This window comes from Nansenia antarctica (genome assembly GCF_963989245.1).
Source record: "Nansenia antarctica genome assembly, chromosome: 9".
Taxonomy (NCBI): Eukaryota; Metazoa; Chordata; class Actinopteri; order Argentiniformes; family Microstomatidae; genus Nansenia; species Nansenia antarctica.
Window position 1 is genome coordinate 23,831,644 of NC_137679.1, and position 14,329 is coordinate 23,845,972.

The window sequence follows — 14,329 nt, forward strand, 5'->3', positions numbered from 1 at the left end:
TCTTGGGGGTTCACTTCACATCACCAACGACCTCACCTGGAAAAGCACAACGTTGCCTCTTCCATCTCAGGTGGCTGAAAAAGTTGGGCTTAGGGATCCTAGGGGCCTTCTTCAGAGGCACAACTGAGAGCATCCTGACATGCTGTAGGCCTATCACTGTCTAGTACGGGACCTGCACTGCCCAAAACCGCAAAGTGCTGCAAAGGGACCGCTGAGATCAGTGGTTGTGAGCTTCCCTCCATCCACCACACCTACAAGGACTGGTGTGTCAGAAAGGCCCTCGGGATTATTAGGGACCCCAGCCACCCCAATCAGAAACTGTTAGAGCTACTGCCATCGGGGAAACGGTACCGAAGCCTCTGGGCTAAAACCCAGAGACTGACAAACAGCTATTTCCCTCAAGCAATTAGGCTCCTGGAGAAATACACTGGGAGAAAACAAAAGACTGCCACCCCCCAACCAACCCCATGAACACTATACAAATGTACATATTACAGTATTATAACTACTGCACACTACTGGATTACTTGTATATCATTGGACTCATTTACTAACATACTGTATTGTATTATATTGCATTTCATATCATTGTACTCTGCACAGCATTTTGCACTATTCAAGCCACTGTAATCTATCACTTTATTACTTTATCAATGTAGGGTTACCTTTTTAGTTTCTTACACTACTTATTATTATTGCGTTCTTATTGTGTTTCTTGTATTTGAATGATGCAATGTCAATGATGAGGAATCAAGGCCAAATCATTTTACTCTTGTGTACTTGTACAGTACGATGTAATAAAAGCTTTTTCTTATTCTGAATTCAATTGTCGAACTTCATGGCCTATGAGATTTTGACAATAAAATGCATTAAAAGTGATGCATTTGCTGCAATGCTGCTGTTTTAAAAAATGCTTTGAATTTAGTCTAGATGGAAACAGGGGTCCATCTGCACCCCCCATATTTTTATGCGCCACCAGTTTCTTCTTAATTCTTGAAGTGTTTATTTTTAGATTCTGCCAGGTACCAGGCTGACATAATGTCCCAAAGGCTTAATTTCTAACCCTTTATTGCACCTATCCCAAACCTTACCTTATGCTGGTCACTCTTCACTGGGATCCACTTGTGCTGTGTCTAGCTTGGTTTTGAAAACATTAAATAATTGTCAGATAAGACCAGGTTATTCCTCCATGCATGGCAAACTCCCACACTGCATGTTGTCAATAATGATACACAACACACACGACCCTCAAGAGCAACGAGTTATTATCTGAACTGAACACCTATAATGCAATCTCTGGAGGGACTTTGAACTGCTTCTATCTTTTTTCAGTGGTCACAATGGCTTGAGAATGCTGCTCCCTATGCTGCTGGGGAAAACAACGGTGAAAGTACAAGAGGACTTAAGAATGTGACCCAATGTGTGTTCAAGTTCAAATTCATGGCCTTTGGAGCAACAAACATCCAAAATGTGATTTTATTAAATGAAGCAAACAAAAGTCAATTTTGATGAAGATGTATAAGCTACTGTATACATTCTTTCCATCCTAATATCATAACTCCTGAAATATTTGTTAGCAGCATGCATGTCTATGGTCATTAGAACACCAATGTATTCTATCAGATGTCTTTTGAAAGTGAAGAAAATTGAATAGTTGAGTAGACCTTCTTTTATGATGCCTTAACCACACACTAGCCAGTGAAGTTTTGTTGACCTTTTATGACACAATGGGATAGGTCCTCTGTAGCTGCAGCAACATAACAAACTCAGTGGACACATTCAACATCACTGCAACGGTTGAGGTTATACTCAGTACCTATCTCCTCTTTTCTCACAGACAATTCATCCTGTAAAGTGAACCACTATTCTCTATTATTATGCAGAGGAGGCGTTTGAAGGTGGAGGAGAAGGAGCTGGACTTTGAGTTTGAGGTGGTGAATGTGCAGTTCAATCAGCTGGGACAGTATGTGCTGGTCCTAACTGTGGAGAATCCACTGCTAGATGACTCTGGAACAAGTGTGCAGCTGAGGATCAATGATGGAGATATCCTTCCAACTAACTCTGGACACACTGGAACCATTGACCAGACCAGTTTGGATGAGTTCTACACCTGCACGAACAATAGATTCATCTTCACTTTGCCCAAAGGTGCATGTGTCTCTTTGTGTATACTTTTTCTGATTTAACGTGTATTGTCATGCAGTTTTTTAAATTGGGTCGTCTAAGAACATTTTTACATTTCTCATCAATTGAGCAAATACAATAGCTGTGCTTCTCTCATTTAAAGGCTTTTGTAAGAATGACAAAAACCACGACGTGCGTCTTAAAGTGGAGGCCCTGCGCATGACTGGCTCAGAGGACAAAGACGGCACAAAAGCTGGGGAAGGTTTCTTTGCTATCTACCCACGCACCAACGCCCCACGTATTAACCTGTTTGCCGGTCAGGGTGAGGAGCTGTATCAGTACAGTGGCATCATGGCCTTGCTACGTGTACATACTGACTACCTCTCCATGCACTGTGGTCGTCTGGTCTACACGGTGGCCTTCCATGAGGCCAGACCATTTCTCAAGGATGGAGGCAGCCCCTCTCACACCCCCTCAGTGCCAGGAAGTGACCATTCCGACAGAGAGGCCTCATCTGGACCCAACACCCTCCAGGTGCCCCGTTTGACCTTGGGTTCCTCTCAGCACCAGAACAGCATCTCTGTGTCCCAGGAGCTCACTACACCAGCGGGCACTGAGAATAGCCCCATACCATCCCCCTCACCCCAGCCTCAAACACAACAGCTGGATCATGTAAGAATGGCTGATGCACAGTTTGTTTTTGGTGCAACCAAAATTGTGATTGTTGGATATATATCTTTTAAGAATTGTATTTACAGTATTAATATTCTCTATTATTGTGTATTTAGGATTCAGTGCTCACTCACTCCTCCACACCTTCCCTGAAACTGGATGTGCACTCCTCTAGTGATAGCCTTACATCCACCACAAGGAGTAGGGAAGCTTCAACCCAGGAGCAGTGCACCCAAAAACCAAATCTGGATGGGGTTCTCCTCCAGCCTCTTCAGATCAGCCCTTTTCAGTCTCCTGAGCCCTTTCCCTACCCACAAGTAAGTGGAGTTCCCTTTGCCTGCTATCATAGTATGTCATAGAATGGCAGAGTCACTACCCATCTTCCGTCGTAGACTGAAGACCTATCTCTTCAGGTTACATCTTAACTGCTCCTCCTGAGACATCTTCTGACCCTCACCACTACGTCTCCTAAAGACACCCGCTTTCCCCTCTTCTGTGTCCCTAAGAACTTATATTGCCCCCCTTGTACTGGTTCTCAGTTTCTCCAGTAAAAAAAAAAAAAAAAAAAACGTTTTAGTAGAAGGCGATAGGGAGAAGGTTTTTCCTTCTATCAGTGGCCCCGGGCCCGAGCTAGATTACTCTTCCTGCAATGAATGGTGGATTGCTGATTCACATGTTTGGTATTCAAATGTATTGATTGTAAGTCGCTTTGGAATAAGGCGTCTGCTAAATGCCAAAAATGTAAAAATGTAAATCATAGCCTTGTTGAGTGAGGTTTGGGCCTGGCCATTACAATGGGATTGTCTGTATAAAAATAAATAATATACAGTGGGGAAAATAAGTGTTTCACCCCATGCTGATTTTGTGAGTTTACTCCCTTACAAAGAAATGAACAGTATAATTGTAATGGTAGGTTAATTTTAACAGTGAGAGACAGAATATAAATATCCTAGAAGAATCCCAGAAAAGCACATTATATGAATAAAAAAAATATATTTGTGTTTTATTGAGTAAAATAAATATTTCACCCCCTAGCAAAACATGACTCAGTACTTGGTGGAGAAACCCTTGTTGGCAAGCACAGCGGTCAGACGTTTCTTGTAGTTCGTCACCAAGACGTGTGCAGATCCCAGGAGGGATTTTGGCCCACTCCTCTTTGCAGATCCTCTCCAAATCCTTAAGGTTTGGGGGTTGCTGCTTGGCAACTCGAAGCTTCAACTCCCTCCACAGATTTTCTATAGGATTATGGTCCGGAGACTGACTAGGCCACTCCATGACCTTAATGTGCTTCTTCTTGAGCCACTCCTTTGTTGCCTTAGCCGTATGTTTTGGGTCATTGTCATGCTGGTCATTGTCACGACCCATTTTCAGTGTCCTGGCTGAGGGAAGGAGGTTCTCACCCAAGATTTCACTGTACATGGCCCCGTTCATCCTCCCCTCGATGCAGTGAAGTCGTCCTGTCCCCTTAGCAGAGAAACAGCCCCAAAGCATAATGTTTCCACCACCATGTTTGACGGTGGGGATGGTGTTCTTGGGGTCAAAGTCAGTATTTTTCCTCCTCCAAACACGGCGAGTCGAGTCAATGCCAAAGAGCTCGATTTTGGTCTCATCTGACCACAGCATTTTCTCCCAAGCCTCTTCTCCAAAGCCTCCCCTGAATCATTCAGATGCTCATTGGCAAACTTCAGACGGGCCTGTACATGGGCCTTCTTGAGCAGGGGGACCTTGCGGACGCTACAGGATTTCAATCCATTACGGCGTAGTATGTTACCAATGGTAATCTTGGTGACTGTGGTCCCAGCTGCCTTGAGATCATTAACAAACTCCTCCTGTGTAGTTCTGGGTTGATCCCTCACCTTTGTCATGATCAACGGCCCCCCACAAGGTGAGATCTTGCGTGGAGCCCCAGACCGAGGGAGATTGATGGTCAATTTGTGTTTCTTCCATTTTCGAATAATTGCACCAACAGTATTCTCCTTCTCACCAAGATGCTTGCCAATGGTCTTGTAGCCCATTCCAGTCTTGTGCAGGTCTACAATCTTGTCCCTGATGTCCTTAGACAACTGTTTGGTCTTGTCCATGGTGGAGAGGTTGGAATCTGATTGATTGATTGATTGATTGATTCGGTGGACAGGTGTCTTTTATACAGGTAACAAATTGAGATTAGGAGTACTTTCTTAAAGTGAGAGGACTAATCTGTGTGCCTCATGGTCAGATAACCGGTCTGTGGGAGCCAGAATTTTTGCTGGTTGGTAGGGGGTGAAATACTTATTTTACTCAATAAAACACAAATACTTTTTTTTATTCATATAATGTAATCTCTTACTGTTAAAATGAACCTACCATTCAAATTATAGACTGTTCATTTCTTTGTAAGGGGGTAAACTCACAAAATCAGCACAGGGTGAAATACTTATTTTCCCCACTGTATATACGTGTATATATACAGTATATATATTTGCAATTGGCAACTATTACATTTCACTTTGAATTATTTTTCGGCATGATGATAGACGTATTCAGTGCATGGTTGCAGGACAGCTGTTTAAATTGACCATTGTTGCTTCACATTAAGCTATGACACCCAGAAACCTCCTGGGTCATATGAGTAATTTCTGGGTTCGTTTTCCCCATCTCATTCTATTAGTCAGGCTCATGTGTAATCAATGATCCTTGTAGCACCCAATTAGAACATAATTGGATTTGTGTGTCATCCTGGTAAAAGACCGCCTTACATTCAGCCGAGGAGACAGAACAGCTTATCACTGTCGACACCTATAATTCTGGTAAATTGGAGCAGCCTATTGTAAATTTCAGAAAAAGCTGTCTTTACTCCCCCACCCATAGACTCTTCAGTCTGTGCAAAAAAAGTGCACAATAAGAGTGCATAATAAGCACAACTGAGATAGTATTGTAATTCAAAACTGCAAACATTTAGATTTTTATACTGTCAAATGGGTAAGCTGGGCACATTGTTTACAGAATTGTAGTAAATGTAATAGGTCTAACATTTGATGAACATGTTGATCTCAGATTAAGAATATGACGTGCGTAATTGGCATAGCACACTAACGTGCATGCCGGGTCCCCCCCTCTCTCTCTCACCCATTCTTCCTGTCAAATCTCTACTGTCATTATCCCAATAAAGCAGAAATGCCCTAAAAACATTTATAAAAAAAATAAAAAAATAAAATATAACACATTTGATTTAGCTAGAAAAGAAAGCAGATAGAATCACCAGATAACAGTTTAGTGAACATCGCACAATTCTATCCGTCGTTTCAACATATGAATAGTACAAATACCAATTTGATCTACCATCACAGAAGCATAGTAACCCAGTATTGCTGGTACCCAACTTTCAAATGGCACTTTCAGCATCAAAGGTTGATTACATTTTCAAAATGGCCACTAAGAGCAAAAGAAAATAAATTTCAGTCATGGAGGTCATTTCTGTTGTGATTTACTATTGTTATTGTGGAAGGCTGAATGAGAAAGATTTATCTCTGCTATGTTATGAGGCCTGTGAGTGGGATGTTATGGCTAAGGAGCCTGTGACATGTACAAATCTGCCTGATGGTTATTAAAGCGGCAGTGATCACCTCCCTGCAGACGCGCCGCTGTACAGCACTCAGCCTGTCACATTCACGCTGCGATGGCCTGACAGACGCTCTGAGTTACAGCACGGAGAAGGGATCGTGTCTGAGCAGAGATGAAATTGATTTCTTCACATCTTTCACAACCTAATAGAGATATCACACAGCCTTTTGCTCTGGAGTGTTCCTATTTTTTTTGTTGTTGTTGTTTTTTTAAATAACAAAAACAGGGACTTCAGCGACCTTGTATGTTTTGAAATGTAAATATATTATATGTAAGCAATTATGCTGTTTGATAAATCATTATCGTATAATAGATGGAAGTATTCTATTTTTCAACATGAAATATCACAAAAGGTGAACAGGATTGTTGCAGTGTGCACTGCATATTCATACTGGTCTTAGTACAGTAATTCCTGGTTCATCCTTTTTTTACTCATACAGACATTGTGCCATTTAGGCTATTTATTGTGGCAGTAGCCTACATGGTTCACAATTAAGTGAACATTAGATTTGCAGGAGTTGATGTAACCGTTATGAATTGTACCGTCTATTATCTCTTCAGAGTGTGTTTTCCTCTATAGCAATATTCCTGTTCCCTCCGGTCACCCTGACCTTGGTCCTGCAGTAAGACTAGTCTGAAGCCTTATCCTGTTATGTTGAGCTTTTAGCCATTGATGAACCTTGTCAAAGCACACACAGGCTGTAAAACCATACTCAGATTAATGAATGCTATAATTAAAACTGGGTATTTATTGCTGTTTTGGGAGGATTGAGCTCAAAAGACTAATTGTGTGTGGTTTTACAGGTCAGTGATGGATGATCTCCTGGGCGTGTGTGTGTGTGTGTGTGTGTGTGTGTGTGTGTGAGTGTGTGAGTGTGTGTGTGTGTGTGTGTGTGTGTGTGTGTGTGTGTGTGTGTGTGTGTGTGTGTGTGTGTGTGTGTGTGTGTGCGTGCGCACACAAACGCATGAACGCACGCACTTGTGTTTATGTGTGTGTTTATTTTTGTGTGTGCTGCTTTACTGTCAGTAATATCTTTGGCTTGATTTGACCTTCACTCTTTAGTGTCTTAAGACTGATATGTAAGACATACAGTGCAAAGTTCTAACTTATATTGATGTATTCTTTTTATATATTTTTCTCATTCTTTTTTACTTGGATCAATATCATGTGATGTTTTTTTTTATGTGACCTCCTAACTGTATATAGTTTGTTTTTACACAACACATAACAGCAGTTCAGTCACCTGGATCCACTCCTCTAACCCCAGATCAGATGGCATGCATGGCCAGTTAAACTCACTAATGCACCCCACTCTGCTGGATGCTCTAATGAGGGAGACACAGGGGACTGAGGGGTAAAATGGCACACACTACATTTAGGAAAATTTTGTTTTCTGAACAAAACAACTGAACATGCATTCTTACCCAAGAAAATAATGTTAATCTAATGTATCAGTAAAAGACAATGGATTACATCATCATCTATTTACAAGCCAAATTATGCATGCACCCAGAGGGGCATCATTGCAGATATGGAACTATGAATATGGATGTCTGTCCCTGGGTTGCACTACACCTCTAACTGCATTTACATTTCTCTAGCCTCCCACGTTTCTAATTATGAAATGAAATCTTTGCCCAGCATGCCTATCTTAATTGCTAACAAAACTAGGGATATGCTCCAATGCCCAAGAAGAGCAGAGTTTAGAGACTAAAGGAGGGTAGAGGATTCTGATTGTCTTCATTTTTCATGTGTTCTCTGTGAAGAAAATAATGTTTGTAATTGTAAGCTTTTTTGGTTTAGATTAGATTTGATTAGATTCAACTTTATTGTCATTGCAGAGTACAAGTACCAGACAACGAAATGCAGTTTAGCATCTAACCAAAGTGCAAATAGTGATATAAAACATGATATTAAAAAATATGTTATAGAGATAGGTACAGTATGGCGAGTATGGTAGAGGTATACAGTTATGAACTATGTACAGTTAAGGTAGCTATGTACAGTATGGTATATACAGATGCATAAGTGGTGGCTATATCAAAGGGGGTATAGCAATGTGCAAAAAAAAAAAATGTGTGCAAAGGTAGTATTGTAAACAGCAGTAGTGCAAATTGAGTGTTCACATTAGTGTTTAGATGAAAATAAGATATAATTAGAATAAATAAGCGAGAAAATACAACTAAGTATACATTCTGGAATGTTAGTGGTCTTGGTTGACACACTCTTTACTTACAGTATCATTATTCATCCAGTATTGAAATAGCTGTGGTAGTCAATGGTAAAACTTGTTTTGTTTCCGAAAATCAATTGGCAATCAGCCGCTGTTGTTTCCAATGTCCTACTGTGTGGCTCTCTCTAATTATAGTAGATGTACTGCAACAAGTTAGGTGTACAGTAAACACCACCAAGATGTAGCATTTCATTGTGAATAATGGCTTTTCATTGAGAGTTTATTTTATGTCGTTTTGATCTTGGTCAAATCAAAGCTGTTGCAGCACTCAACACTCACTTAAGGGAGCTTCAACACTGATGTTCACACAATCTGGTGAATTTGTATGCCTTTCATCAGAACAGTTTTTGTCAGAAGGCCTGAATTTGACTGAGACTTCCTCAGAGGGCATCTATTTTTTCTGATGAATAATATATCCTTTGTCTGAAGCTTGAGACAGCTCTCGCTGTGTGTTCAGAGATGCTAGGGTTTCCCACTTCTAGGCAGGAATGAAACCAACAGCTGAAGTAAGAGCTTGCCTTGGTTGCCTTGGTTACCAGCGGCTGTGGGGATATTCCATTGCACATAAAGGGTAGAGAGAGAAAACGCTGTTTTTGTTGTGTCTTCACTAATTAAGACACTAACTTAACTACGCTATTCAACATGGCATCTGATTATTGCTAAAGAGGCACAAACGCACACCATGGCATGAATGCATTATTTGTTGTTGCTATGAGTTGCTATGGGCTTAAAAGGTGAATTTCTGCTTTTTCTCTGCTTCGGATAATTACCTCTTTAAACAGTTATATCATCAATGAAATATTTGTTTACTAGTTCTGAATGACTAACATTAATTAAGAACAGTTGTGGACCTTGGTAAGAAATTGCCTCTGATGTTATAATGAGTGGTCTCTCAATTAAGTTCTGAAGCATCTGTGTTTACCTGTCATATAACCTTATTGGGGACAGCAGATGCTTTTTATGGTTTCACTGGAAATGAATTATGGACTTTTGAGAAGATGGCATATAAGTGTTTCAGGATTATTTGTGACAAAAAAATAAAAATACAATAACTGCAAGCACAGTGCTGGACCTCATGAGGTTACTATACAATGATTGAATTGGAACAATATTGAGGAGCACACCACTTCCATCGGGGAATCGTGTAATCTGATCTTTTGTTTTCTATTAATTGTGAAGTATTTGCCCCTCTGTGAGGAAGGCTTTATTTCTTCATAGAGTTTCTATATCTATATTTCTGTATCTTCTATAATAAAGAAGTTTATTTTTCTTTCTACCTGGTCTCCTACATGTCTTCAATACATATGAATTGGAGGATTTTCTTTATGACCCCAACTCATAAAGATGTATTTCCAATTAGGAATCCTGTGTTACTTGAACCAATGTCATCCAAGGGAATAGATAAGCTCTCGTTTCTTTCCAAGCTAGTTAAATTATCACTAACAGAAGAGATGGAAAAAGGCACTATTTATGTAAATTACTTTCATTCCAATTTGATCCAACCAGATAACATTGCCACATTTATGACTACTATAGTATGACCCCAAATGAATGTCATGTGTGATTCATGTAATAAACACATCCATAGTTCTTTAAAGTAGTACGGTAGGCAATGAAAACTTTTGTTTACAGTCTACTCTCATTAGTTTAGTGTCTACTGTAGATAGTCTCTTTAAAATAGCTTTTCATGTTTGAAAGACAAGGGACCTTTCTATAGCAGTTGTTTCCTAGAATAGTACTTAGGCCTGAGATCAGTACATTGCACTCTCTTTGTCTGCTTTACATTTCACATTGCCTTGTCCACAGGCTAAGACACTGTTGAATGGATTTGGGTTCAAGATAAATGGCTCCAACTTAGTACTTTGAAGCAAGTGATGGGTCACCATGTTGTTTAGAAAAGTCAGGTCAGTACAAATGACTGGCCAGCCTGACTGTTTCATCTGGCTGTTCTCAGACAGACTGATGGTGAATCCCACTGAGCCTGCTGGCCCCTCCCACATCGTTAGCCCCTCCCACATTGTTGCCCCCAGCTAAGATCACTCAGAGGAGACTCCATTAGCAAAAGGCTCCCCTCTACACACCTCACTGCATAAACAAAGAAAGACACGTTCACTTGACAGTAATGTCCCACGCCTAGGGTTGTAAATAAGGTGTGGGTAAATGATCACAATGTGTTGTGTAATGTGTGAATTACTATATAGTATATACATTGTATATGGTGTTGGTATATTGTGCATGATGAAGTAGTAGAGTAGTTTTGAGGTTTGGAAACATACATAGGTCTACAGATCACAGGGCTTATACTGTAGATCTACAGTGTAGCTCATTTGACATTTTCAGTATTCTAATATTAATAGGATGAAAATCTGTTAAGGTGAACTAGCGGCTAGGGTGACTTTGATCAGAAATCATCTGTGTGAAATACCAATACGTCAGGTGATAGTAATCTAAACTGTTGTGGAGCGAAGCCATGGCAGGATGATAAAAGGGTGATGTGATGCTTTAAGACAGGACCTGATTGGAAAAGCAACAGCGGTGTCACCTCCAGCTACTGTGTTTGTGTTAGGACTGTCTATGGACTGTCTATGCTTCGCAACTAAGTGCTCTGATTTTGTTGTGACAGAATGTGAGGTGTAATGGACATTTGTGACACTGGCATAAAGGAAAACATGCAATTGGAAGTGAAAACAGTATTTGTTTACAGGATAGTTTATGTTTTTGACTGTGTTGCAGATTGACATTGATTGAAGAAATGGGTTACTTTACTTTACTTTATTAAGTTTAGTTTTACAGGGGCAGTGCACATTAATACACATTACTGCAAATGTGCCTGTGTTAGCCAATTGGCAAGTTTTCAAACAAAACCCTGGGCAGGTGTTTAAAAGCATTTCAAATGCCAGTTCCAAGTAAAACACATAAAAGGCAGACAGGAAAGACACACTGATTATAGCAAACAAGAATACACAACGGACATGTAGCAGCACACGACAAGTAACACAAGGCAAGCAATCAGACAGAAGATACAGGATCACTCTGTAATTGTGGATGCAATAAAGTAAGCTCTTTTACATGGAAGGCTGTGGTTGGTGAATTATAGCTGGTGAATATTAATTGCCGCCTATTACTTTATTTATTTCGGAAAAGCATCTGCTCCGGTATTGTTTTACTGAGTCTTTCATATAATGATCCGCTGAATTATTATCATTATGGTTTTGATAGTCACCTGCCGTAATAGTGACATCATTGTATTGATTCCCATTATGACTGATTCTGTTATGCCACTGAGTCATCCAGTATTTCCTGGATATCAGCTCAGTTGAGCCAGTAATGACACCCCTGTGGACAGGGCCAGGAAAGAGGGGACAATGTGGTCCTCATGACTTACTTAATAATGCTCCCTATTAGACATTAGACAATAGCATCAAAGTTGCCGTGACAGTCTGACGCACATCTTGTTCCTCTCTCTACCCAGCCACTCACCCCCCATCTTTAGCCTGAAGTAGTGGGGTAATCCTGGTGGGATTCTGTGAAATGAGAACCTCATCCTCATGAACCCCTGGAGTCTCACAGTCATGTGACCTCGTCCCTTCATTAGCAGACAACAGATTGCCATTTGTATGCACAGGTCTGAGAGGATGGGGGGGGGGGGGGGTAGTGTCACTTCAGGGATGATTTTCCTAACAGACCCCAAAGGTACAGTACTGTCATTTCAGACACATCATTACTGGTCCTAATTATGAAGGGGGAGGCAATCATCGCCTTTCAGTGTCTAAAGTGGCTTTGTAATGGAAACCAGGTTATCTGTGTTTTTGTTATGGACTTCATTATCTTCTGCTTTCGTTCATGATTGCTTGTAGTCCAACGTGGCCCCATTTATGTTTTGAGTGTGTTCTGAATTCAATGTGTAACGATACACATTATTCTACATTATTATAATTCACACCAGTTGATGGGATTCCTCCTGTCTGATAATTGTACAGTGGCTGATTGTGCTTGTGTGGAGAATGACTCGAATGCAGTATCTGTACATAATCCATGTGCCACTTCAGTTAAAATATTATTATATTTTTTTATTATTATATATTTTGGGCCTCAGAATTTCTTAGGGTTAGGGTTAATGAATAAGCTATAATAGGGGCTATACATTGTTGTCATTGTTTAACAATAGTCTAACAAAGCAGACTAATAAGATGGTCTTGGCAGTACCAGGGTCTTGAGTGCGTGACACCTTTGAGTCTGATGTCCCTGGAGATTTGGCTCCATGGCCCTGCAGGAGAAGCATCATGCAGAGGAGCTTGACTCTTTGTTCTCAACTCAATCCTCTTGAGAATCATCTATATACATCAAAGCTAGCCCTCTATTTATGTAGGTTCTTGTTTTTTATGTATGTTTTCATTGTGTACCTACAACAACAACAACACAAATCTTTCAAAGATTTTAGCATTCCATGAGTCTGTACAAAGTAATTTTGGATTTGCTCTCATAAATGATTGATTGAACATTTCTTTTGATGTTTTTAAATTGTTTATGTCAATCTAGTTATGAGAAGTATCTCAAAGTTTAATCAGAAACACTAACTTCTTACACTTGTTAGATCAAAAAGATATGAAAAACGTTATTCTTTTACCAACTTCCTCGTTTTCTTTTTAAACATTTGGTGCCATTTGATATGTACAATAGGATAGACAAACAGAGTAGATCAGCATCATTATTTTTTCAAAGCGAACCCTGAGAAGTGTCTGGTAAAGGATCCCCTCTTAAGCCTGCTGGGAGATTCCTCCTCTGGAGAATTGAGCTCCAGAGCACCGTCAGACGTGTTCTTTTATTTAGTAGAGAGGAACATTCAAGCCCTTGGCTGTTTGCTGTAGTTGTAAAGGGAAAGCCTTGTCTGCTGAGATTGTTCAGAGAACAAGACTTTGTTCTAACATTGGTTTTAACACCCACTGTGCTATCATTTTGGCAACCTGATAGAATTATGCATTGATAGCACTGTGACTCATAGCATCATGTGTATTTGTGTTTTTAACATTGTAAGGAGCCCTGAAGAAATAGCAGCCATTGCCATTTATAATACCTGATGACATCTGTTTTCTATTGTTCTGGACACATTTTGCTGTGAATATCAAAGATGTGTAAAAGGAACAAACACATTACTTATGGCAGTAGATGTTTGTGGACGGTGCATTTTACATGACATCTGGAGAACACCTGGATATAAGAGAACAGCTTCTGTGTGGCACACTACTTTGATCTTCTGTTTCATGAAAGCCCTCTTGCAGCCCTTTTACAGAGTACTGTACTGTAGCAGCATCATGTTGCATTTCACCAGATTATTGAGAAGAATAGGAAACGTGTTTGATACCGTTCCTGATTCCATTTCATGCATTACAATGAGGCTGTTTTCTGATTTCTACCCCACCAGCCTCTTCTGCTGTAGATTCAGTATAGAGGACTGCAACAGTGGATCATGTCTCATAAACCTATTTTTAAATGATTGCTACAGATTTATTTTGTTACATTTATGTAAGATGTGTTTTCTATAAGGACAGTAACATCTTTTGTAGAAATTCTGTTACGGTTCACGGTAGTTATGGTTCATGAAAATGCACAGCAGAATGTCTTAGTTGAATAATATTGTTATTCAATATTGTTAATGGAGAATGACTGAAATCCATACCCATTAGACTTTCATTTGCAGG

General features: G+C 40.1%; 1 protein-coding gene across 1 annotated transcript in view; it reads left to right on the forward strand.

Annotated features, from left to right (window-relative positions):
• Positions 1-1,877: 1,877 nt before the first annotated feature.
• The window catches only part of ccdc33 (coiled-coil domain containing 33), a gene marked incomplete at both ends in the record, with an annotated part of 62,018 nt that continues 49,566 nt past the window's right edge, over positions 1,878-14,329 (forward strand). The window contains 3 exons of the mRNA XM_080539629.1: positions 1,878-2,148; positions 2,288-2,796; positions 2,913-3,113. Of these exons, the coding sequence (XP_080395755.1) occupies positions 1,878-2,148; positions 2,288-2,796; positions 2,913-3,113 (981 nt within the window). The remainder of the gene's footprint in view (positions 2,149-2,287; positions 2,797-2,912; positions 3,114-14,329) is intronic.